The sequence below is a fragment of the Simochromis diagramma genome, unplaced genomic scaffold (assembly GCF_900408965.1).
Source record: "Simochromis diagramma unplaced genomic scaffold, fSimDia1.1 OVJJ01000753.1, whole genome shotgun sequence".
Lineage (NCBI taxonomy): Eukaryota > Metazoa > Chordata > Actinopteri > Cichliformes > Cichlidae > Simochromis > Simochromis diagramma.
In genome coordinates this window covers 15,156,317-15,182,307 of record NW_024387523.1, presented here as the reverse complement: position 1 = coordinate 15,182,307, position 25,991 = coordinate 15,156,317, and the positions used below count along the sequence as shown (strand labels likewise).

General features: G+C 40.6%; 1 protein-coding gene across 2 annotated transcripts; it reads right to left on the bottom strand.

The window, feature by feature from the left end:
- Nucleotides 1–1,896: 1,896 nt before the first annotated feature.
- On the bottom strand, nucleotides 1,897–24,569 carry LOC120726771 (oxysterol-binding protein-related protein 3-like). Of its 2 annotated transcripts, XM_040020696.1 has the most exons (22): nucleotides 24,447–24,569; nucleotides 15,398–15,588; nucleotides 14,943–15,059; nucleotides 14,186–14,239; nucleotides 13,942–14,055; nucleotides 13,596–13,748; nucleotides 13,408–13,498; nucleotides 13,185–13,288; nucleotides 12,516–12,605; nucleotides 12,225–12,396; nucleotides 11,955–12,079; nucleotides 11,717–11,842; nucleotides 11,003–11,096; nucleotides 9,884–10,119; nucleotides 8,729–8,866; nucleotides 8,348–8,411; nucleotides 7,889–7,967; nucleotides 7,652–7,796; nucleotides 6,988–7,132; nucleotides 6,743–6,869; nucleotides 4,260–4,382; nucleotides 1,897–2,794 (listed from the first exon to the last, which is right to left on the bottom strand). In XM_040020696.1, exons 2-22 carry the CDS (start codon nucleotides 15,458–15,460, stop codon nucleotides 2,698–2,700), a joined length of 2,457 nt encoding a protein of 818 aa, XP_039876630.1. In that variant the 5' UTR covers nucleotides 15,461–15,588; nucleotides 24,447–24,569; the 3' UTR covers nucleotides 1,897–2,697. The 2 variants fall into 2 exon arrangements, with proteins under 2 accessions (XP_039876630.1, XP_039876631.1); XM_040020697.1 differs by lacking the exon at nucleotides 12,516–12,605.
- Between the last annotated feature and the right edge of the window lie 1,422 nt (nucleotides 24,570–25,991).

Below are 25,991 nucleotides of genomic sequence, written 5' to 3'. Positions count from 1 at the left end.
AGCATGTCAAATTATTTTATCAAAGGACATAACTGAACCTTATTGTCTGCTTTATCTGCTGACTGCTAAATCACACATAATTATACTTAGTACAAAAACGAAGTAACTTTATGTTTATCTTTTATTTTAATAAATGTAATACTTTTGGAAAGCCTGTTTATTTCCTCTAAATGGAGCCACATCTGTGAGGAAAATGCACTTGTGGGTTGTGCCCATGAAAAACTTCTCTGCCAATGTCAGGCAGCTTATTCTGCTATTGAATCTTGTTTTGAGGTTGACCACCCCAGGTGGAGTCAGCAACATTCATACAGCAGTTGGATCAAAGGTTCAAAGCGCAGTGTTGGGGAGTAACGGAATACATGTACCGCCGTTACGTATTTAAAATACAAAATATGAGTAACTGTATTCCGTTACAGTTACCGTTTAAAAGGTGGTATTCAGAATACAGTTACTTTGTTGAAATAAATGGATTACACTGCGGTACTTTCCTGTTTCATTTTGTCGCGGGTCAGGACTGTTTGGGTTTTGTTTGACAGCTACGTTCGTTACGGTTGCCATGGTTACAGGGCGACGCTCTCTCTCTCTCTGCGACTGTGTGTTTCCTGGGTGAGAGAGCGCCTTTTCGTTGTTGTTGTTGTGCTAAGCTAACAGGCAGAATGCTACAAGCATAGCTCTAAAGAATGTAGCATCATGGGCAGTGTAGTCCGTGTTGCAGGGAGAATGGACTGCCATACACGTTATGGGTCTGTGAGCGCGAGGAGGGAGAAAAAGGGGAGTGGAAAGGTACGAGTTGTCATCGAGGAAAAACGGGAGCTGGAAGCATGTAGATATAATAATAACCACTTCAGCTAAGAAGAGAGCCTGACGAGCCCAGTTGTAAGTAAGCTATTAAGACTCGACTGTACACAGTGTTCGTGTTTTCCTCCGAAAACAATAAGTTCCGTTGGAGCAGTCTTTCAACGCCTCTCTCTGTCTCTCGCAAGAAAAGTTGACCCACACAACAAAGTAAAGCTATTTTTCGGCTACGAACCGACAGGGACCCCGCCGTATTAGTCAGAGGTCCCTTTACTACAGTTCGGAGTCGCGAACCTTCAGTAATAGTAATAAATCACACGGCAATAGTACATTCACGTTGTTGTAAAAAGCATGATAATATATTAAGTAATCCAAAGTATTCAGAATACGTTACTGTCATTGAGTAACGTAACGGAATACGTTACAGAATATATTTTGGGGCATGTATTCTGTATTCTGTAATGGAATACATTTTAAAAGTAACCTTCCCAACACTGTCAAAGCGTAGAGAAGATGCAGGGAACGCTATGTTGATTGCTGCATCGATGAGATACCAACTTTTGCTGTGGGGAGGGATCTCCTTCACGTGAAAAACAAGCTGGTCATCATTGGAGGCAATCAAAATGCAGAGACATATTGACATGAGATTCTGCAACCAGTGGTAATCTAATACTTTCACATTCTGGGACTGAACTTTTTCCTTGAAGATGAAAACCCTACCAATACAGTGCGGGGCTTATCAGAGACTACTTCCCCTCCAGAATGTGGGGATAGAGAGGATAACATGGCCTGCCTCAAGCCCAATGCAGTGTGTGACCAAGCTGCTGACCAGCAGGAGGAGGTCGTAGGCTGTTGTGGCTGTGTACGATTCTTCCGCATGCTAATAAGCCCCCTGTTTATCAAATATATAAATATTAAATTGTCAGCATGTCTTGTTTCTTCAGACTTTATTTCGTGGGTGTAATTCACGTACTCAACTCTGCTGCTCATGCATTTTCCTTACAAATTTAAGTGGAAATAAACAGACTCTCCCACTGTGTAAGATTTATTGCCAAGAAGCATTTGTTGCAACAAAGAAATAATCAACCAAACACACGCTTCTTTACTTTATGTGCCAAGTTTATTTCAATGAGGGGGCATTTTTTTGATGACCATTTGAAGAGACTGGTAGTGAGGCAAACAAGAACCAGTGAGACACCATTACTTGTCCATCCCTTGTAGAGTTAATCTTCTTTCAACATGGAGTGTCATTGCCATTTCCTCAATGAAAAATTGTGCACACGATCCCATGACAGGATTGATTATAACAAGGCAGCATACTGACTCCTGTTTATCACAAGAATCTCTAATCGGGCATCAGCTGGAATAATAAGAAATTCTTCGAGTCACGATGTTAACTCGATGGAGTACATGAGCAAGATAAAAAAAAAAAAAACCATCTGCACAAGTTCCCATCAGCCCCTGACCATCATTTTCTCTCCAGCTAAGAATCATACTGACATCATTAAAACATTTTTAGTCTGAATAAAAGTGCAAAACTGCTACAGCAGCTCCTTGAATGCAGCACTGCAATAAAAAGGCACTTTGGTAAAAGCAGAGATACAGTGAAACATACAGATATGCACCTTTAGTCTACGCTTACATGTAAATTACAGTTACAGGAGTGAAAGCCTAGGAAGAACCATTGGAAAAAAAAAAGAATATAAAAAACCAAAACACACCAATAAAAGTTCTATAGGTTGTGCTCAGTTCTAAAAGAGGAAGCAGGAAGTGTGGATCCAGGTTACACTGACATGGAACATTACACAGGCAGGTCAGGACACTTTGAGTCTGCCCTCAGTTCAGTTTCATACTTCCCTCTTAATAATAAGTCGACTGCAGACGTTTGGTTAAATCCAAAGTTCACCACAGCACAGGAAAGTCCATTTTGCTGAATCCGGGATCTCTGCGCAGGTCCCAGTACGTGTTGTTGCTCACCCAAGTGTCATCCTTAGACTTCCTGTCAGCAAAACACAAATGATCATGAATTAGTATGACTGACAGATACTGAACGACGCACCACAAAATTACAAATAGGAACTACAGATGAAGACAGAAAAATGAGCTCCCCTGTGAACATTTCCCAAATATTATAAAGCATTTCTCCAAACATCCTGGTTTTATTTGGATGCTTACATTACGTTACTTTGCACACAAAAAACATTTTTTAGTTAGTTATAGTAACAGTGTATCCTTTTGCTGGATAACAGCCTGCAGTAATTTCTTGTAGTTTTCAGCTAGTTTCACTCACGTCTCCTGAGCATCATCAGCCCATTTTTCCTTTGGCAAACCTTTAAGCGCCTCCAGATTTGATGGTCTTCTGGCACAGACCTTGGTCTCAAATCACCCCACAGATTTTCAGGGCTTCGGTCTGTTAATGACATTCACTTTGGTCTTCTGGAGGTACGTCTTCACCGGGAGCAACCCATGTTTTGGGTCATTGTTGTGTTGGAAGACAAAGTGACGACTCAGACATAATTGTGCCGCTGAGGTTTTCTTTCATTATCTTCACATTATCTTCTTCATGATTCCTTCCACCTTGATGAGATTCTCAGTTCCAGAAGCGTCCCGCAGTATAATATTCACACCAACGTGTTTCACTGTGGGGACACCGTTCTTTGGGCTGTACACCTCTCCCTATGTTCTCCAAATATAAACAGTTTCTTTGGCCAGGATTTGGCAGGATTCTAGCGATTGTCTTCCTTGAGACTACATTTCCCAACTTGATTAAATCATTCATTAGTGTCTTGGCAGTTCCAGGCTCTTTAGATCTCTCACTAGTTTGAGTCTTTTGCTTTCTACCTTTGCCAGGTTAGTTCTGTACTTTGTGGCTCCATTTGATTTTCTTGATACTTCTCACTACAGTTCTTGACACTTGGAAACACTGCGATTACTTTGCTTTGTGAGCATCAACAATTCTTTAAAGTCTAAACTGATTTCTTTTGTTTTTGACTTGATGCTTTCTCAAGTGACAGCTCAAACACTTACTGAAGTTTTTATTCTGTGTGTAGGCTGAAAGATAAAGTCAAAATCAAAATTAGGTTAACTCTGAAATGCTCTAAGCTTTGTTTGTGCTATAGCTTAATAAAAAGTTCAGTTTTTCAGGGGATTGATCATTTTGACCCTTGTATTTTTTGTTTTTTCCTGAAATAATTATTTTATTGGGTGCAAACAGAAAACTAGTGCATTTAGAAATGCATGTTGAAAATCATTTGCTCTGCTAAAAGGAACATTATGATAAAAACTTTAAATTTCATACAGGAGCTAATAATTTTACCCTCATCTGTACTTTGAGTTACAACAAGCCCAGGATTATGTTGGAAAAAAAACAACCAACCAACCAAACAACCAAACAACCAACACAAACAAATAAATACACACAAACACCGCACACAAAGACCTTACAGACAAGGAAAAGAGCATACTTGAAAAAGCGTGGCTGGTGTGTCATGTTGTTGTCCTGCAGCACTTTCCTCCTCTCCCTCTGGAGCTGCTCTATTCTCTGCTTCTGCTCCTCAGCTCCATCTACATTCCCCTCCTCCAGCAGCCTGGAATAAATATACAGAAACGCAGTCAGGGTGGGGATCAGTGCAGATTTGTTCCTGCTGTCTGTCAGTGCCATTCCCAACCTCCACAGAAAAGAAAAACTCCAGCTTTCGGGCAGTTTCGGAAGTGACTTGATGCCGCTGTAACAATATTAACTTCTGAATGATATCACTTAATAACATAACGTTGGTAGTTAATCACTGGATAGCTGTTACACAACTTTGTAAAGCTGCTGGATTCATGTTAATAAAACATTTTCTAGTTACTCAAATTTAAATGAAAGAACAAAGATTTTTCTTTTCATTTATGTATTTATGTTGACTCACTGAAACATGTCCCTTCTTATAGAGATATTATACTTATAGAGTTATTCAACTATTCTAGGACAGTAGGAATATATCTTTTGAACAAGTAATTAAAAAAAAAAAAAAACTTACTATACATTTAAAATATTAGACTGTACATAAAGATGAACACAACTTCCTGGTCTGAAAAGTAAAGCAAATGCATTTTTAAAAGGCAATGTGCATTCTTTGTAATGGCCAGCAGGGGGCAAATCTATATAGAAGAAAACGTTTCTCGGACTCATTTGTCTGTGAACAATCTGCTAATGTGTTTATATTCAAGATCTCTGGTTTCCAATCTTAGAGAATACAATATGTTGTTGTTTTTGTTGATTATGGTAAGAGTCAAAAAGGAGGATAAAGTAAACAGAAACTCCTTAACACAAACTTCTTCAAAACCTATTGTATACAATACTAAATATGCAAAACTTAATGTACATTCTCAGTTAAATTTGAACAATACAGTCCAGATAAAAACAAGATGGGAAGCTGAAATAAATAGACACCAGAGGATAGGCAGGAAGAAATATGTGCAGGAGTACACACGATAGCCAACTCCAGACACTAGTAATCGTGGCAAAAATTAGCTTAACACAATCAAACAAATGTTGGAGAAAATGTCAGCCACATGCTGGTAACCATACCTACAATATGTTGGTATGAGATATTAAAGGCACACAAAAATACCAGAGGGCAGTGAAGGAAGAGAGGAATAATTCCTTTAAAAAAATTTGTGTATCACTTTTAAGTGGCTCAAACTTGACCCACCAACGTATAACAGCTACAGCTAGGTTAAGAATAAATAACATAGTCTCTGAGAATTCAACAAGATATATTTATCAAACAGTGGAGGCCAGCTGAGGTGATCCTGACATACTGAACTCATCTGAGTTAACTCTCAGATCCAAAACCACACACACCGATGTATGAACATATGAACTTCTTAATCCGCAGGGTTTAATTTAATGCTGGCCCACCCTTTGCAGCTATAACAGGTTCAACTCTTCTGGGAAGGCTTTCTACAAGGTTTGGGAGTGTTTATGGGAATTCTTACAAAAGCGCATTTGTGAGCCCAGACGTTGGAAGCACCGTCTCTGCTCTAATTCATCCTACAGGTGTTCTATCGAGTTGAGGTCAGCACTGTACCGTCCAGTCAAGTTCTTCCACACCAAACTCGCTCATCACCGTCTTTATGAACTTGGTTTGTGCACTGGTGTGCAGTCATGTTGGAACAAGAAGGGGTCATAAACAAACTGTTCCCACAAAGTTGGCAGCATGAAATTGTCCAGAATATCTTGGTATGCTGAAGCATTAAGAGTTCCTTTGACTGGAAATGAGGGGCTGAGCTCAATGCCCGAAAAACAACCCCCATACCATAAGCCCCCCTCCACCAAACTTGACACAATGCAGTCAGACAAGTACAGTTTCTCCAGGCAACCACCAGACCTAGACTCATCCATCAGACTGTCAGAGACAGAAGTATGATTCGTCAATGCAGAGATCACGTCTCCACTGCTCTAGAGTCCAGTTACTCTATCTGATGATTTGTACTGTGCTTGGTGATGGGTGAGTGAATACCTTTGGCAATATAGTGCATCACATCTATTTTCAAAACACCAAGTTGTTGACAGCCAAAATAGTCAACGTGAGACCTGAAGATGACGCCTCGGTAATTAATGGATGATTTCATGTTCTATATACAGTCTATGTTTAAAGGACAATCTCTCTCTACAAGCAAGGACATACACAATACTCTTCATCTTTCTGGATCTAGACTAGTATAGCTGTTGCTATGGTTATGTTCATACCTCTGCCTTGTGCTGCTTCACACCACATGGGCAAAGCCAGACTTGGCCCAGAAGCTCATGGAACCAAATGGTCAGATTTTACAGCTTTGAATCTATCTATTGTATAAGACCATCTGTTTTTGTTGTTTATTGTAATCAGGACTAAGAAAACAAACTGAGATTCTCAATGTTACAGTGTGTACACAGGAATGAGAGACAAAGAGTGGCAACCTCTGGTCCGGCCTGAAGCGTGTGTCCGATGGGGGCAGCAGAGGTCTTAAAGCAGGGTCCAGCTCATTTAACTCCACCGCAAACTGGGTGAAGCCGTAGTACTGTTCTTGGTCCACTGGCATTGGATCTAAACACAGACAGACATAAAAACAAGCAGCTCTAATATCATGTTCAGGTCAGTTGTGCGCTTTGACTGAAGCGGTGCAAGACAGTGTGACCGACACTTCCAGCGACTCCTCACTTACTTGCTCTCCAGATACACGTGGCAGACGGCGGCTTCCCTTGAAACACTGCTTCGTTCCATTTTCCAAATATGGAGTGCACCACTTTTCCATCTGAATCTGTAACCACACCCTCTATCTCATTCACTGTAGAGCTCCATGTTCTTGCCTAAAAAGGAAATTTTTTTTTTTTTTTTTTTTTTTTTTAAAAAGAAGGACACGATACATATACATTACACCATACAAAAGCAGGCATTATTTGTATCATACAAACTATGCACTAAATCCTAAACGAATCCTCTTAAATTTAAAAGAAACTGCAGCATTGTTACTTTTTCTGACATTTATTTTTTTTACAGGTCAGCTTCTTATTTGTCCAGTAGATGGTGCTGTTTAAGCTTCTAGCGTTGAAGGAATTTGGCTTACTACTGCTGTTATGGCTTTATGTGCAAGAAATGGACATTTGAATGAGCAGTAATTTTATAACAAGCGTGGATCATTTTTACGAGCCTGCTCAGATGATAAGGGAGCTTATTAAAAAAAAAAAAAAAATCACATGTTAAAATTACTAATAACAACAGCATGACAGAGAATCACATGTATTTAGCAAAATAATATTACAAACAGTAAGGGGGGGGAAGTTTACTCTAATAATGGTGGCTTACACACAGCATCTTTGTGTACTAACCTTAACAAATGTAATTTTGCACTGGCAGACATTGCTGTTGATGTTTTTGATCGCCATCTCTCCGTAGTGTTCGATCCAACGCTGGCCACTCAGGATGTTATGGATGCAGGATGTCACCTTGTTCCATTCATAATGGTCCCCAAACCTGCAGAAAACACACACATATACACACAATGCACCGTTTAGCTTGCACTCAATACACATCCACAACAAAATAGAAAAAAGTAAAGAACCTACGCAGGTAGCGTGACACGGGTGGTTCCCATGGGAACAATTTCCATGGATTTTCCCCAGAATTTATTTTTCCATCGAACATCTGGAGAGAACAATAGAGCATTAAGGGAACAATCTGTAGCTTCTCTGACTACCCAAGGCTGCTCAGTTATTTTTTAACAACGCGCCAGAATGCATCAGAGCTTCCACAAGCTATATTAGTATAATCAATAGAGTCATTTTATAGAGTACAATGATGCTAAGCAGTTAATTATCATCACACGATAGGAAGGTACAAAATGATGGTCAAATGAGGCTATTTAGATCGGCTAAGACACTAGTTTCTGCTACATGTAAAATCTACAGCATGCAGCAAACACACAGGAACAAGGTGTGGGAGCTCTGGTGTAATCTGCAAGAAGCCCAGGCAGACAAGAGGGTGGATGTGGGGTGTTTATTCCAAATAATCCCTGTGGGGCTCACCTTGCCAAAAGGTGAAGTTCTTTGAATCAGCATGACATGCTGACACAGGCGGGTGATGACTCACCTGGAAAGTGGGGAGAAAAAGAAAACAATAATGAGGTCCTTTATGAAAAGGTTGGGTCTGTAAGTTGAAAGTTAATTCTTTGCTAGCTATACAACCAATAAAGCATCAGATCACCGCAGGGCACCATTTCACTGCCCTACATTTGTTGCTACTACTAGGCTAGTTTTGTGAAAAGAGTCATAAAGAAAGTGGCTTTTTTTTTTTGTAAACAGAATCTAATGAAGTTGTCACAAATAATTTGACAGTTGCATTAACTTAGAGATGACAAAGCAGCTGTGTGCAGTCTGAAGAGAATGTGTAAACTTTGTGACTTCTACCTGCTCAGCTATAAACCTGAAGCCCTTATCAGGCCTGTCGCACTCGTACGTCTCTCCCAGGACGGGGTTAAAGGGTTTGCTTCCTGCTCGGTAGTAGGTGGATGCATATGAAGATATTGCAAATGTAGCAACATACACCTGCACAAGGAAGGAAGAAAGGGATGGCTCAGTGAATGACACTTGGTTCCAAACAAGAACAGTAAGATGTTCCTACTCTGTCATTCTATTCAAAAAATAAATATGTCAAAAACACCCTCAGAGTCAGCCACGGGGAAAGCTCGAGCCCCCTCATACACTGGAGCTCAATCAATTTCAAACCCACACTAAGAAGTAAAATAATATTTTTGTTTCCCGTCAGAACATCTTTGTACCTACAACCAACTTCAAAGGTGAGTTTTGAGAAATTTGCATGGGTCATATCCCTGTATGGGATGGGTAGCTGCTCTCCTTTTTACATTGCACTCTGATACAAGACCTGATTTGGTTGTAGTTTTAATGAAACAAGATAAAGCAGAAGTTGTCAAATTTCAGCCGACCTTTACATACTTGAGGGCCTGAAAGTCCAATAATTTTCATAGTATGAAGGTCAAATTCAAATTCATTGTTTCACTACAAAAGAAAAAAAACAAAAAGCTGAGAGCAGGGTGGGCTCAGGCAGGAAGCACTCACTATCTTCCATGGAATGAGCCTGTAATTGGTTTCTGCAAAAAATTCACATCCCAGACTATGAAGATAAAACTGTGTATAGGAATTTGTCAGAGAAGAAACTAACAGAGGCAAACTCTGTGTGTGTGTGCATTCATACATGACCCTATTTTAAATATGAATTTGTGTTAAAGATAATACACCACAGTTTGTATCGTTTTATGTTTTATGTGAGTGACTTCCTTGTAATTAAATATTTATTGATGGCTCCAGAAAAAGTACACATTATACAAAACAAACATCACATTAGCTTCCTGAGGAAGAGCACAGAGCCTATGTCTGCTAGGTGTGTTATTAATATGCCTGTCAGAGGATCTGAACCTCAAACTCTTGTAAAAATAACTCTGTGAATATGACTTTCAAAAGTGTCTCAGGAAAATTAGAGCATGCTAATTTGAATGTTTTGCATGTGCCGGTTTGTAGTCCACATGTAAAATATTTCCCACTCACCATGCGCTGGTAGGGGTCTTGAGTCTGATTAGCAGTGTCCAGGAGTTCACTGTACTCCAGCTCCTCACACAGCTTCTGCAGAGTGTTGAGTGGCTCATTGAGGTGCACGGGCATGGCCACCTTGGACAAGTCCTTGCCTATGTTGTTTCTCAGGATGTTCCACAGGCTCACGCTGTTGGCGGGACAGGGAGAGGGCAGAGTGGAGCGTCGACGAGCCAGCGTCACCACGCTGCTCACTACAGAAGAAATACGATGTCGTAAGAGACAGATTAATATGCATGGCTTTAAAAGACATAAGTGAACACTGATGTTTGCATGGGAGGAGTGTTTTTTTGTTTTGTGTATATGTTAATATGATTATGTATGCAGATTCCAAGTGTATACACGAACTTGTGGAGGACACCAAGAAGACGACCGACAAGGCTGAGTTTGGTGCAAATGGGGAAACTAATAAAAATGGAAAACTGCATTTGGGACTGAATGATTTGATTGCAGGAATGTCGTTCCTTCTGTTTGTGAAAAGATTAAAAACCACAGCTTTCATGCCGGTCACACACTGCATTAAACAACGCTGCACTGAGTTTGTAAACATGTCTGGGAGTCTGTGCCGATTTTCACCACATTTTTGGAGCCAAAGATTTATTTCACTGATACTTAGTGATTGTATTAGCTCCAAACTGGTTAAGGATGTACTGAAAATTGTCCACACGAATGCAACATAAGTCACATTTTCAAAGCATAACAAATGTCAGTATCCATATCAATAAAATATCAGTATGAAACCTTACTGTTACTAGGCATCAATAATTTATTTGATGCTGTTACGTCACGGAAAATGTTCCTAGAGGTCCTTGCCTTATTTACACAGTATAATTTTTGCAGATGTTATTACATCGCCAGCACTTCTGGGCTCAAAATTAGTCCCTAAACCACGACAGGGCCTCCACCGTGTTGTACAGATGGCTGTAGACCCTCACTGTTGTACCTCTCTCCTCTCCTCCTCACTACATTATGACGATGATTTGAACTACAAATTTCAGATTAGGATTCAGCTTTTCATACACAGTGGGTGTCACGATGACTTCTCACAGATGCACAGCTTGTTGCCTTATTACTTACCGGAGTTGTGCCTCTCACTCCCCCCAGCGTTGCTGTAGGTATCCACGGAAACACTGTCACTGACATCACTGATATACGAGTCATCGTCAGACACCTTGAGATAGGAAATCAATGATGAAAGGTCAGTGAGCCAGCAGGATACTGAATCAAAGGACAAAAGCACACAGATCTAGAAAGCCTCTGCATCATCGGGATAGAGGAGAACATTTTAGGAGTGACATGTTAGTAAAGCTCAGTTAGGCAGTCATTTTTTTTAATCCCATTAGCAGAATTGTCTTTGAGAATTCATTCAACTGGTTGAGAGAAATCTACACTTCTACACCTCCCTCTACCCTGACTTTAAGTTTTAGAAAAACCAACCATGTAACGAAAACAGTGTTGCTGATTTTTTTTGTTTTTTTTTTTTAGTTTTACACTATAATTATTTTTTATATCTCTACACAGAAACTGTTTAGGCTGTGTGTGTTTTTCAAGTCATTTCCATAATGTGTGTGTTATGGAACAAAAGCAGACCTACGATTTCTCTGTCATATATAAATGGTTATAATGGTGTCCGATTATGTTAAACGTGGCTAAATATTCAACAAAAACTAACTAACTAACATTTTGGACATGCCAAACTTTTTGTGTGGGAACGACGTTGGAATGAATCAGCTGATCATTTATTGCGTTTTGAACATGGAGATGCAGTTGATCTTGCAGATGATGTCTGACCTCGTTCTCAGAAGAAGAAGAGGACAGGAGGTACTCCTGAGCGTCAAAGAACTCCGTTAAGGACTCTGATCCTTTGCTCTCACTGGAGACCTGGTGCACCAAGGACTGTGGGGCATCTACAGAATCCTGAATTGGATAAAAAGACACCAGGTGAGTAAAATCAGACCACTTGTCAGGTATTGTGAGTATTTGTGGTGTAATTCCACAGAACCATAGAATTTGACCCGGTGTCACTCACTGAGGCATAGGCGGTCTTTAGACCGACAACATGCGCAGGCTGGGTGGGCTGCAGGTCAATAGTGTGTCTCAGCCTGTCTCTCTCTACCACCAGGGAACTAAATGCTGACTTCAGTTTGACGTGGACTGGAGAAAGGCAAATGTCAGAGACGGGAAAATAAGCAGGGACACAGCAGATACTGAGTTGTCATGGAAACAATTTTATCGTATGGCAGTGAACACACAAAAAAAGCATATTTTTAAATCTACAGTAAACCAGGAAAGGACTCACTGCTGTTGGCTAGTTGGCAGAAGTCCTTTTGCAGATGTGAAGCATCTGCAGGTGATTCTGGGGATTCAGGACAGACTTCTTGGGTGTTTGACTCAGCGGTGGAGAGATTTGGATTGGAGGCATGAAGGCGATAGGACTGGGACTGGGGCTGGGAGGAGATACAGCTTGGAACCTGGCAGTCAAATACAGACAAAAGTGAGACATTACATTCCCTTCTTTCCCACCATTTAATGACTGAACTATATCAAAGCATAAGCAGCAGAGGAAAAAAATAAGAAGCAGGGCGTGAACCTGTAGCGTGGCTTTTGTGTCTTTGCCATTGTTTTTGGACCGCCACCTCCTCGGCCTCTTCTCCTTTTTGGGGATCTCATAAGTAGCTGCCTGTGGCACCACAGACATATTTTGAGGTTGTAACAACATAACTTAGTTCTTAGAAGAATTCCAAGATCAGGGTTTCCACCAGTGTTTTCCCATCCCAGCATCCCATCTTGCCTAATGTGACCCTCTGCAGTTTTTTTTTTTTTTTAAAAAGACAATGCAATGAATTTACTGTATCCTCCTCCACACCCTTGCCAACTATCAGCTCTAACATTTCTGGTGGAAAACCTGTATTATTGTATTATTAACATAACAGTTTGTCTTATTAATCTCTTTGAAAAGCAGGTGGACACTACAGCAAACAGCTTTAACTACATTTCCCAAACATAAACTTTGTAAATACATTTAGCAATAAAAATAAGCATTTTTTAATATGTTATTTATCCACCTGTAGGCAAACACCAACTTTTACTGTGAAACTTCAGTGGCTACTAACAACTTAGACCCACCGCTTCCTGTCTATGTTCCCCACCAGCATGGTAACTAAGTTGCTTTTGTGTTATTGACTTTAATTATATGGGAAACACATTGATTATTATAAAGAACCACTAATGGCAGCTTAATCCGAGTGCCTGTGCTCACTTGTAGTCCACTGATGACTGGAGCTGAGTATGTGCGGTGCAGGACCTCCATGCTCTTCAGCAGCAGGTTCAGTTCCAGCAGATACGACTCACAGTCCTCCAAGTCTGAAAAAGAAAAAAAAAGAGAAGGTATTATTAGATCAAAGTTGTAGGCACAGAAATAAAAGATTAACTGCACCAAGACATGTGATAGGTAAGAAATAAGAAAGAAGACAGAAACCGACCTTTGCAGCACTTGTCCATGTCGTCTGAGGAGTGGAGCCAGGAGTTTATCTTAGACTGGTGGATTGACGCCTGCTTGGTAAGAGTCGCCCTCTATTTGAGATGAATGACAAAGGATGATACACAATTTGCACAACACATCCCCAAGGATGTTTTTTTTTCCTTACACAAGAGGACTGGGGCAACTTACTTTCCTAAGTGATTCATTAAGAGAGGGAGAGGATGTCGCATGGGGGTGGAAGAGATGCTTCTCGTGGGGATACATGCTTATTTCATTCTGCCGAAACAGACGGTGATGACGCAGCTTTGACACCCACTGCTCAAACAGCTCCGGCGACTTCACCTGGAAGCCACAAAGTCAAATTAGCTTGAAGCAAACTTGAAGAACCAAAGCTCCTGCGGATGTCTTTCTATGAAACACACAAACGAAATCAAAGAGAAGACCTGCCGAGGTTGAGGCCCTTGCTAGTGAGGATACATCTCAAACAGCAGTAAGAAAAATAACGGGGAATGTAACTAAATGTCTCAAGAGTTACCTTTAGGTGGTAGATGTTGTCTTCCGTATCCAGATCAATGCACATGGCTTTTTTCTTGATTGACATTACAGAGAGACCAACGTCTATGCAGCCATGCAGTTTCCCCTTACTAATCTGTGCAATAAATCAATCAATCAATCAATAAAAAACAAAAAAAACAAAACACATTTCAATTGGCATTTAACGTGTGCATAAGTTTGTATATACAGAAGAGAGACAGATGGAATCATAAAACAATACTTACATCGCTTTCCCGCTTTGCATATCTCATGATGCCTTTCTCCAACAAAAAGTATCTCTATGTTGGAAGAAGATAAATGAATTTGTATTTATTTACAGACGTGCCATGGTCTATTAATTACTGCGTATATAAACCATTAAACACAATGCAGACTGTGTAGATTTGCACAACAGTCCCTTTCAATTCTCTTGAACCTGACATTTAAATTTTATTACTGAAGTGAGATAAGTGACCCAAATGATTAAAGATAATCATCATATATTGACATAAGCAGTTTATGGGAACGCTGTATTTTACAAATGAGAAAGCTAAATAAAAGAGTGCGCTGACAGAGCTCAAGGCCTCTTTATCAGGTAAACTATGCTCTGTTAAAGGGGCTGTTCCATCATGTCGCAAGGAAAAAGTTTCCAAGTATGATTACACTCACTGAGAGAAGGGGAGGGGGATGAGTCAGGTTTACAGTGTAATCAGCTGGGAGTCAAAAGAATGGAAAGGAGGAAATACAGAGAGCTAAAAAAGTGGAGGAGGAGGAAATGTGGAAACAGCCTGAGGTACAGACAACAAATCAGGATACTAGCGCTAGCATCATACTGGTATGCATCATAGAAAGATTACGTAAAACGCTGCACTACAAATAACATTTTTAGTCTAAGACTCTTAAATAAAGGATCAACAGCAGTATCAGAATGGTTTAAGAGTCTCCTGTAACAACAAGCAGTGCTGCAGTCTGATGCGTTAAGAAGCCAGCAGAGGCCCTCACCTTATGCCAGCCCTTCATGGGCCACTTCCTTCTCTTGAGCAGGAAGCCTCCCTGCTTCTCAGGCTCCTGCATGCTGGCAGGAACCCCCCTGAGCCCTTCCACAATCTCCCAGTTATCCTGCAGGACGACAGGGCAACGAAGCATGAGACAGACAGTGAATGACTGTGTTGTGTGTATACATTTCACTATCACAGCAGAAACACTATGGCTGCAGTTATTGTTCCGCCTGACGAATGTCGCACGCATTTGTAGGAACAATTAAAATTTGGTCACAGTGAACAACCATGAATAACTGAATCACTTTCAACTGTTTGACAGTGAGACAATGGACACACAGAAACACATTAATAATTTCTCACGTTTTATAGCCTGATGGGCACCACAGTGCGTGATGTTATTAGAATTTAACAAATTAAACATCACACAATAGTAACACATACAGATGTTACACACACCTGGCTGCCGTCATGTTTAGAGGAGCCGCTGCTGTCACTGTGAGTGGGTGACGTTGATGTCATCTTTTTGCGCCTCGACTAATCCTCCACCTACCGCTGTCTTGTATCTCTGGAAACCGTGGCAACAGAGATCACAGACGAGCAGCCAGGAGCATCACGCTGACCTTTGAAGGCCACTGCAACATCCAGCACTGCAGAGAACGGAGAAGGTAGGTTTAAAAAAAACAACATGTGAGAGCAACACAGGTTTATTTTAAACACAACAGCAGCACGCAGCATCCATAATCAGGACGAGATAAAAACAGAAGAATCACTGACTCACTGTGCGTCTGTCTGACTCTGAAATTCCTAAAGTCCAAAGTAGCTGTGTTTAAAGGAAGCTAGCCATAAATATCCAAATACAGTCATTTCCATGAGCTCAATATGAATGAATTCACATGGAATCAGACACAATGAGCTTTACACATACAAAGTCAAATATAAATGAGTCAAAGTAGAACACAAGTGTTATAACCAAAGCCCACTGTTAAAGAAGTGTGTAAAATGAGCAGGTAATCATGAGAACAGAGGTACATCGCTTTCCATGTTCTCCTCTTAAACACTGTTAATGTCAAACTGGTTTTCCATTAAAAAAGATAAGATGAGCCCATAATGATAAGGATAGCAATCCATGGAACATATGAATAGTTCAGGCAGGTGTTTCAAAGTCACGTGTATCACATAGTGTTATGATTTCAATACTGACCAGCAGTGTTGGGGTCATTACTCAATAAAAGTCACGCATTACGTCTTAAAAGTAATGCAGTACATTAGGCCTGCACAATAAATCGAAAATTTATTGTCATCGCGATATCAGCCTGTGCGATGGGCCCATCGCAAAAGACGGCGTAAACTGCAATAATTGGATACCTTGAAATGTTTACACACGTGCTTTAAAGAATTTACCAATCAAAGAAACCCCTTTACACATTTGACCAGTCAAATAGAGCCCTTCACGGCATTAACCAATCAAATGGATTAGAGGCCCGCCTCCTACGCAGGTTGGGAGCGAACAACGCTGCAGCAACGAGTCAGAGTTGTAAAGGCTGAGAGCGAGACGCATGACGAGAACGCTACTGACTATGAACTCGTGCCTAAAAAAAATAAATTAATAAATTAAAAAAAAAATAAAAAAAAATAAAAAAAATAAAAATAGTACCTCGCTTATTTGGAGGTACTTTGGATTTGATAAAGACGACGTTCTCCAAACACAGGTACTCTGCAAAACTTGCCGAACACCCGTGGCAACCACCAGAGGAAACATGACTAATCTCCACCATCATCTTCAATACAACCACAGAGAACTGTTTGAAGAGTTCCAGAAAGACGGGGCTAGCCAAACAAAGGTTGCTAATGTTAAGACAAAGAGCACAGCAGTCCAACAGCCGTCGCTGTATCAGAGTTTTTCAAGTGGAACTCCTTATGAGAAAACGTTGAAGCAGTACAAAGAAATAACAGAGGCCATTACACATTTTTTGACAAAGACATGATGCCTATAAATACAGTTAGCAGAGAGGGCTTCACCAGTCTGATACATAAAGTGGACCAGAGATACCGCACCCCCTCACGAAACTACTTTTCCCATGTCGCCATTCCACAAATGTACGAAACATGCCGCAAGACCGTCATGTTTGAACTGAGCCAAGCTGAAAACTACGCAAGTACTACAGTAAAGTTTCCTCTCCAGTTTCAACTTGCATCATAACTACTTGGTGAGTGAACAACTGAATGAACAACTGCATTGAGATAATTTGCAGTATAATTTAAGTTATGTTAAAGTGCACTTTGTTGTTACACTGCTAATACAGCAGCTTTCTTTAAATAAAACTGTTGCAGTAAAACGGAAATTATGTATTTGGTTTTTTGTTTTTTTTTCTTATTTATTTTATCGCAAGTCATATCGTTATCGCGATATTGATCACAGTTATCGCGCATCGCAGGCTTTCCTAATATCGTGCAGCCCTACAGCACATTATCTAATTGCTCATCACAGAGAAATTATTTTCTTATTAGTCTGTAAAAATGCCCTGAAACACACCAGCACCTGTAAACAATATAAGCCTATAGGATACAGTCTCACACGCCAACACAAACTCTAACCTATCCTAAGGTGGACACACACATGAGCTCTCTTTTAGTTTTGAACAAAAGTCAACAGCACAAAGATAAAAGCTGAAGCAGTGTTAGCAGTACAATGCAGTCTTTTTTGTCATGGACGCAGTTTCCACTTTACCATCAGCCTCTCGTCCTTTTGTGCAGTAAAAATAAAAGTAATGTCCACATCTCCACTCCTCAACAGCTTTACAGTACCGCTCCACTGTTTTCCTCCTCCCGCATACAAACTGAAGTCAGCTGCTTGTAGCACAAGTGCACAGGAAGAAAAACAAGATTGTTTGATTGATGTTTTTTTTTTTTTCTTTCTATCCGCCTGGACAACTGAAGAACTGACACAAGTAATAGCATAATTGTAACTGTAATGTAATTAATGTGTTACATTACTGCGTTACTGAAAATGTAATGTGATTACAGTACCCCCAAACACTGTTGGCCAACAGGTCTAAGTATCCTGTATAGTGTATGACATCAGTTTCAGCCAAACATTTGTTTAAACTGCTCTAAACCCTAAATTTTAGGAGGTTTTTCTCTTGGTTCTGTATGATGTCACTGAGAGTGGATATCCTTAATAAACTCATTTGTGGCACACAGCAGTAGCTGTGAGCACAGAAGCCTGACATACCCATTGTTTCCAAGGCGTACCCATGTGAAGTTGGCTTCAAGGGAAGGTAAGAGTATAAATAAATGTGTCAATGACACAAAACTACTCCCTCATCTGCCTTCACTCGCTTGTGACATCCCATTCTTAATCTACAGGGTTTAATATTATGTCAGCTCATCCTTTGCAGCTATAACAGCTTCAGCTCTTCTGGGAAGGCTTTCCAAGATGTTGGAGCGTTTATGGGTATTTCAGAGTATTCTTCCAGAAGCGCATTTATGATGTTGTATGAGAAGGCCTGGCTCGCAGTTTCATTCCAAAGGTGTTCTATCAGGTTGAGGTCAATCAAGTCCAGGCCAGGCAAGTTCTTCCACAAGAAACTCGCTCATCCATATCTTTCTGGACCTTGCACTAAAAGTTGGCTGTGGAATATTTAGTAGTGTGGAAATTTCGCAAGTGGCATCCTATCACGGTACCACGCTGGAATGAGCTCCCGAGAGTGACCCGCTCTTTCACAAATATTTGTAGAAGCAGTCTGCGTGCCTCGGTGCTTGATTTTATACACCCGTGGGAAAGGACATGATTGGAAGACCTGAATTCAAGGATTTGGACTGGTGACTGAATATTTTTCACAGCTACTATGTCTCCAATCTAGTAATTGTAAAACAAAATAAATAAAAAGGAGACCTAGTTTTGCATGACAGGTTTGAGGAGTTTTTCCTGATGCCTTAAATGTACACACCAACGCTCCATGTGATGCAACATTCATTCGTCTCCTCACCTCAAATGGCATGCTCCAACCTTGCTGTGCTTGTATCTGTGCGTTAATGGCACTCCCTTTTTGCACAGCCCTCTCTTTCTGTGGAAGTACACTGTGCATGTGAGAGGAAAGGGAATGCCTCTGAGGTTTGCGTGTGACCGAATGTATGCAAATGGGTGTAATTGTTTGGATTTGCTGCTAGCTGCAAACTGAGAAAGCTCTGGTGGTTTATGAGCGTGTATGTAGTCTGTGGTTCCCCTTGCTTGCAGTCAGTCCCATGCTCAGGACGTGAGTCATCAACAGGAAAGAATGCGCACCGCACCGCGCTTCGATACCCCCGGCACACCAAAACACAAGGCTAGCGACAGTAAACACGGCTAAAAGCAGAATGAAGCACATGGACGGCCCACTTACTTCACAGCTACTGCACAGGCTAAAGGGTCAGACAACATATCTGAGCAGCCCTCAGATTATAAACTCAGGGAGCTCAGTTTAGCTCATCAAGCTGTTCTGTTTGCAATTTTCAGGCTGCGACATGTCTGGCATCTTGAGCTGCATTAGAAGCTTCACAGAAATATGTTATGAATTTACTGCACAGCTCAACAACATACCACAGCGATGTAAATACACCTGTATGTAGTGTAAACAACAAAAGATTAATGCAATCATACAACATTGCATTTACATATAATGTAGGAGCTCAGGGCCTCAACAGTAAGTTTACAACATCTGAGGCTCACTGAAAAGCTACATGCAAAATATGTGGCGATTATGAATGAAGAAGTATCAAGTACCACTTCAACAAACATGGTTAACATTGCCTCCCTCCCATTCCTGTCATTTTGTTTTCCTTTCATATATGTCAGCAGAAACTCACATTTCTCAGAGCAAAACCACAGCATGCAAAAGCTGTGCATTTGTTTATCAGCTACGGAGGCCTTTCTGGCTTCTATGAGACGAGTCCCTGAACACCCCACCGGGTGCTCTACTTAGCTCAGCTGACTGATTACCGTAGGACTGTATCTCACCAAGGCCTCTGCACTGTAAGATTAGAAGTGCTGGGGTTTTACCTTCGGTCTTATGTAATGTGAGTCAATCATTAATGGCCCAACACCTTGTAAGTGATCTCACAAGATGGAAACGGGTCATTCTCATGGTAAGGGCCAACGCTGCTGAGTCACAAGGGTTTAATGGGGGAATAAAAGGTTTAAAGGAGATGTAAAAGTGGCTCTTTTTTCCCCCTCAAGTGTGGGTAAGAATTTGTCATTTTGTGAAGAGATGAAACAAACGCCAATGGAAAATGTGTTTAGACTCTAGACACTGAGCAGCGCAAGAGCTGCTTGGGCTAACAACAATAAATGAATATAACTCTGATATGTTCTTCGTTTGTCATATTGTGGATTTTCTGCACACTGCACTTCAGTAAAAAGTACCTACAAGGCCCAGAATGACAACAGTTTATCCCCTAAACTTCAAGACTGGACTTTAAAGCAGCTTTTAGTTGAGCACACACACACACAGATTCAACAGACAAAAGTCAGACGTGTAAATACAAGAGCGGATTATTCTTCTTGTAGCCATTTTCACAGACTTTACATAAAAGATAGATGCAGTCAAGGTCAAGTTACCCACTGATTAGTGAAGTCTTATTATGAAACCTGCAGAGGGCACTGAGGGAGAGGACTCATCATCCTTTTTATACTCTAATGGGGGACAGACATTACAGAAGGTGAATGGTGCATTCAATACAACCTGAAACTAATGACTGAGACCATAAACTGAGTAAGAACGTGCTTACAAAGATCACAGTTTAAAGGCCTGATTACAACTTAAAGAGTTATCATTTATTCTGTCTTTCTTGACTTCAAATAGGCTAAAAAATATTTTTTTAAACCGCAAACATTTTGTAACACTGCAGCACTCTTCCTCTCACATACCGCTGTGTTGCTTTCAATTTGTATTGTGTTTAATGTGTTCATATTTTTCCCCATTGCATACTTTCAAATTCCTTTCCTTGGCAACTCTGCTGCCAGTACACTTTGAATTTAGCAAATGACCATGACCTGGTAATTGAATTCAGATAATGGGAAGACCCCTGTGGGTATGTTGAACTTTCCAGTGCATAGCTCAGGAGAGCTGAGGGTCATATACACTTTTACAGAATAAGACTTCTTTCTGAAACCAGAAGATTCGCCTCCTAATGGACATTAAATAAAATCCAAGTTTAAGACATCTCCATCGGCTTGATTTTTCAGACCCGAAAGCTACGTTCATCTTTGATATGCAGCCTATGCTTTTCCCATTCAAGACTCACCAGATGTCCACAAGATTACAACGCTTGTGTTCATTCAAAGTATTCCTGAACAATTCCAAGTATGCTTTTACAGCCATAATATGAAGACCACAGGAATGTCCTCTCTTTTAATTTGAACATGACTACAGGCAACACAGTGATTGCTCTCTGGTTTCAGGCTGAAGCCTGAGAAATTGTAAGGCTGGAGTTTCCAGTTCTGGCATGGCAAACACACAGACCATGACTTACCAGCCAATCCATCTGCTTTCAACCACAAATTCTTGCAACAACAGGACTGCAAAAAACCCAACAGTCCACATCATTTTCATATCTGCTCCCCATTTTTACCTGACTGACTAACAAAGCAATGATGAATTACTGGTCAGAATTACTGGGTTGAAGCAGTGCATGATCCTGTTATTAGCAAACAGAAAGATTTTCACTTTTTGCAGGTTTCATCTAGCCATTTCAGACATCAATACCCCAAATTTTGTGACAAAAATAAACCCATGTGTGACAGCACACGGTGTGATCAGATGGTGGCAGCAGCACAGTTTATCTGACCTTTGACATCAAGTGTGCATGACTGATAGCACTGAAAGAAATACAGTGCCCATTTTCTTTGTGCCGTTAGAGAAAAAACAAAAAACACATGTGGGTATGAGCGAGTGATCAAAGATACACATAGCAGCCCCAATATGTCACTCAGCAGTCACTGATTATTTCTCATGTGCAGCTAAACAGCATGCACTTAGATTCCTGACCAGTGTATTTATAAAGGCTACATCACAAAAGATGTCTCTCTGTCTGCTTCCTGCTGAGACAAGAGACACTTTGTGTTGCTGCTTCAATCACTGGTTGCTATGGATACAAAAAAAAGAGGCAAAGCCAAGAATAAAGTTTGTTGATTCTTTATGAAAAATCTGAGGGACATAAAACACCAAACTATTTATAGAACATGTGGTGTTAAAAGCAGAAAAAGATTTCACACTAGTCTCTGTGCTGACCAGCTGGCTGGCATGGAAGTAAGACATAAGATCCTTTAACTTCATATAACCACAGGTGGGCTATTCTCAGACCAACCACTTGGTGTGTTAGTCTAACAAGAGTCTTCTGTATTTACCAGCTTTAAAGTGGGTGTTGCAGAAAGGAGAAAGGGACACAGAGATAACTCAGCGAGTCAAGTAGGCCTGGCTGGATGTTTGCACCCAAAATGTTGCAGCAGGGACAAAAAAAACCTAACATTTTAACTGGACAGGAATCAGCTGATTGACAGACTTAAAACCGACTCCCTTAGAGCAATAATCCTCTGGCCTGAGATCCTGTGCCAGGAGAGCAGACTGGAACAGAATCACTTGTAGTGGGAAATTAATATCTTGCACAAGGGCACTTCACCAAGGCAGACGCATGCCAACAAATGGGTTTGAAAACAGATTGCCGCATTTATGGACACTCTCTTGCTGCTAATACTCTGCCTAGGGCCTGAGGAATTACTATTTTTATGCATTAACCAGCCGGCTATTTCTGAGATTAACAGATTAGATCTCTAAACGCCAGAAACATCCCAAATTCCCCAACGAACAGGGTGCCACTTTTAAATGCTGTGTTTTGCCCAACTAACCTTAAGTTAGAAAAGCTGGCATTTGTGCTAATAAACTGCTTTGAAAACATTCATGAATCTGATAAATGATGAACTTTTCAAATAAGAGTCATCTGCCCAACAGTTTTGCCAAACAGCCACTGAAAGTAAATCATTTAGAGGTTTTTCTGTTCATATACTCTCTAAATGTGGGTCGATATCGATGCTTAAAATAACAACTTGAACAATAACCAATGATCACATATCGGTACTGGCTGATATATTAGCCTTGTTGACAGATATTTTTTTATTTTATCAGCAAGATAAAATTACATGTACCATTACCATTAATCTATTATGTTACAACAACAATCAAAATATGTAGTTCCCTCTTCCTCTCACCCCCAACCCATCACAGCAGGCTGTCCCTCCCTAAACCTGGTTCTGCTGGAGGATTATTCCTGTTAAAGGGGAGTTTTTCCAACGCTGTCACCAAGTGCTTGCTCATAGGGGGTTGTCTGATTGTTGGGGTTTGTTTCTAATGTTGTAGGGTCTTTAACTTACAATATAAAGCATAAAGTATTATTTAAAAAAAAACTGAATCAACAATTTTTATCAATTTCAGTATTTCATGTATATTCAATGGTGCTACCATTGAATATTCAGCAAGCACAAAATTCATGTGAAACAACAGATCAACATCAAAAAACATCAGCCCAACCCTGATGTTAGACATGTTAACAAAAACCTTCAGGGCTGTGGTTGTGTTTACATTAGCTTGAATGTTGGACTGGCAGTGTGTACCCACAGCCAAACTGTGAATGGCTCAGCCATCGTCACTCGTGCTTAAAATCATCTTGTCTGGGCTAGATGGTGCATGGTCTAGTTGTTTTACAGTAAAAACGAAAGAGGGTCAAGAATTATGGTGAGTAAACAACAATTATTTTCATTATTAAATAATTGCCAGGTTATTTGGCCAGGTTATTTTTAATATGAAAAAGAGGTTTATGGCGGGTTTGGGGGGGGGGTGTTGTTTTTTGTTTTTTTGAAAAGTATGTGTAATATCCAGTGTTGGTTCAATTAAAGTTATCAAATAAATAAAAGGTTTTATTAAACCATGGATTAAATCTCAGCTTCACTACAATGTAAATATCGGATATAATCAAGCTGAATAAAGTAAATGAATAAATACATATTTTGATGACACTGATGTCAGAGAAGCAGCCAGTGCGGATTGGTTACACGAAGCATGCATTCATGAGGACAGGACTCTATGGGAAGTGGGAACCACAGGTGTCCCGTCTAAGTGCACAAAAAGGCAATGCTCGGCTCCTGCTGCCAACACAGCAACACAAAGTTGTCAGGGTAAACAAAAATTACCAACATATTCCATGCGCTCGAAACACCCCCCGCCCCTATAAAAATACCCGCTATAAGTCGATCCTTACACGTCTATTAAGAACCTGATGTCTGGAGGTGTCCATTAATAATTCTATCGAAAGCGATACTTTTAACTTGAGCGCCGAAACACTCACCGACAGCCGCCACGAGAACGCTGTCCAGCGCTTAATGCCAGCGGAAGCTAAACAACTACAGAAAAACCACGAATAAATTCACTCGAGAGAAAGCGAAAATAATAATAATAATTCAAAAAGACATGCTTACGTTTCCGTGGGGAAAGCTAGTGCATCTTCTCCCGGTAGTAGCGAGCAGCCAGCAGCCTCGTTTTACTGCCAGAGTGTCGCGGGTGAGGAGGGGCCGCTGGGGGGGAAAGGAGTGACCGACGTCCATCTCAGCCAATCGCAATCGAGGATAAAATCGGGGCGGGGTTGACATACTCCAGGTTGACGTACACATACGCCTCAAACACCGAATGAAGAGTCAAGGTGAGAGTTAAACATTGGGGTGTACGTGTAGTATGTTATCATTTTATTTTAGTTCAGTTAAGCTTTATTTACACAGCGCCAAATCACAACAACTGTCACCTCAAAGCGCTTTATTGTGAGGCACATACATGATCTTAAGTAGGCCAGAGCAGTGTAGCTCCCCTTTCTATAAGTATAAAGAAGTTTGAGGTACTTTAATACATAAAAGGAGGTGTAATGTAAAAAATAACGGTTTTCTACATGAGAAAGAAATGCTGCTCTGGGCTTCAATTGTAAGAAATAAATGTGTAAAATTATATAAAACAAAATTCTGTTAGCTCACTGTGGAGACTGTCCTGCAATTGTAAAATTGATGATTTGTGTCAACTGAGAGAATTCTTTTACAAAAACAAACAAACAAAAACAGGAAAAACCATTAAATCTCTGTAATTTATTTGTTTATCTAATACTTATTTCCTTTGGTGTAGTATTATTGGCTATGGTGAAGGTCTTCTTTTTGCAGGAAAAAGCTGTGAATAGCTGTCAAACATGAAAGCTGTCAAACATAAGGCCTCCAGGCCATGCTCTACAACAATCACATCATCCCTCCACACCCTCCCCCAAAAAAGCATGTGGCGACTGTGGGAAGGAAAAACCCTTTTAACCCCAACAGAGGTGGAGGTAAGGTGAGGCAAGGGAGACAGAACAAAAGGCAACTCCCACTTTGCCTTCAAAACATGTAGTTCCTTTGTCTGTAACATGAATAACCTGCATGTTTTACAATCCACACCTTCACCGGGCTTTGACGTCTGCATGATTTTTAACCCTGGAGAAACCATGGGGTCAAATTTGACCCCATGGTTTCTCCGGGGTTAAAAGAGAAATCTTTGCATTCCACGTAAAAAACAACAACAACAAAGTGACTTTTAATTTGAATTTCTGCAGTTGTTTATTAATGACCTATGTCACCCATGCCTTACAGTATAGCAACCTTCTTTTCAATACATAACTTGTGATAGTATGCATTATAAGTGGCTTTTTGTTTTAAAAATAGAAGCCACTAGGTGTGGACTGCACAACACTGTGCTCACTCCAGTGGTAGATTGTTTGGTGACTGTCCTTTGGTTGCAAAAGATGGCTTTGCCCACAACTGCTGACTCTTTAGTGAATCGATGAGTAAGTGAGAAACTTGGCGTCAGTGCACCCAGATGGAAGGAGCGAGCGGAAGCACAAACGAGCATGTGTTTATGTGTCTCTGCTTAGTGTCACTCATTTTCTCCTAAACTTCTGCCTGTTGTGATTTCTCTGAACACTCAGTCCACCTCTGCTGTCCTCTCCGTGCTGC

Bases quoted from the DNA above. Each gene is read 5' to 3' on its own strand.
- LOC120726771 (XM_040020696.1), bottom strand. From the start codon at position 15,460: ATGACATCAACGTCACCCACTCACAGTGACAGCAGCGGCTCCTCTAAA. The intron at 11,843-11,954 runs GTGAGTGACACC...TATCCAATTCAG, and splicing joins TAAAGACCGCCTATGCCTCA to GATTCTGTAGATGCCCCACA. The intron at 2,795-4,259 runs GTATGCTCTTTT...TTTTGCTGACAG, and splicing joins CACCAGCCACGCTTTTTCAA to GAAGTCTAAGGATGACACTT.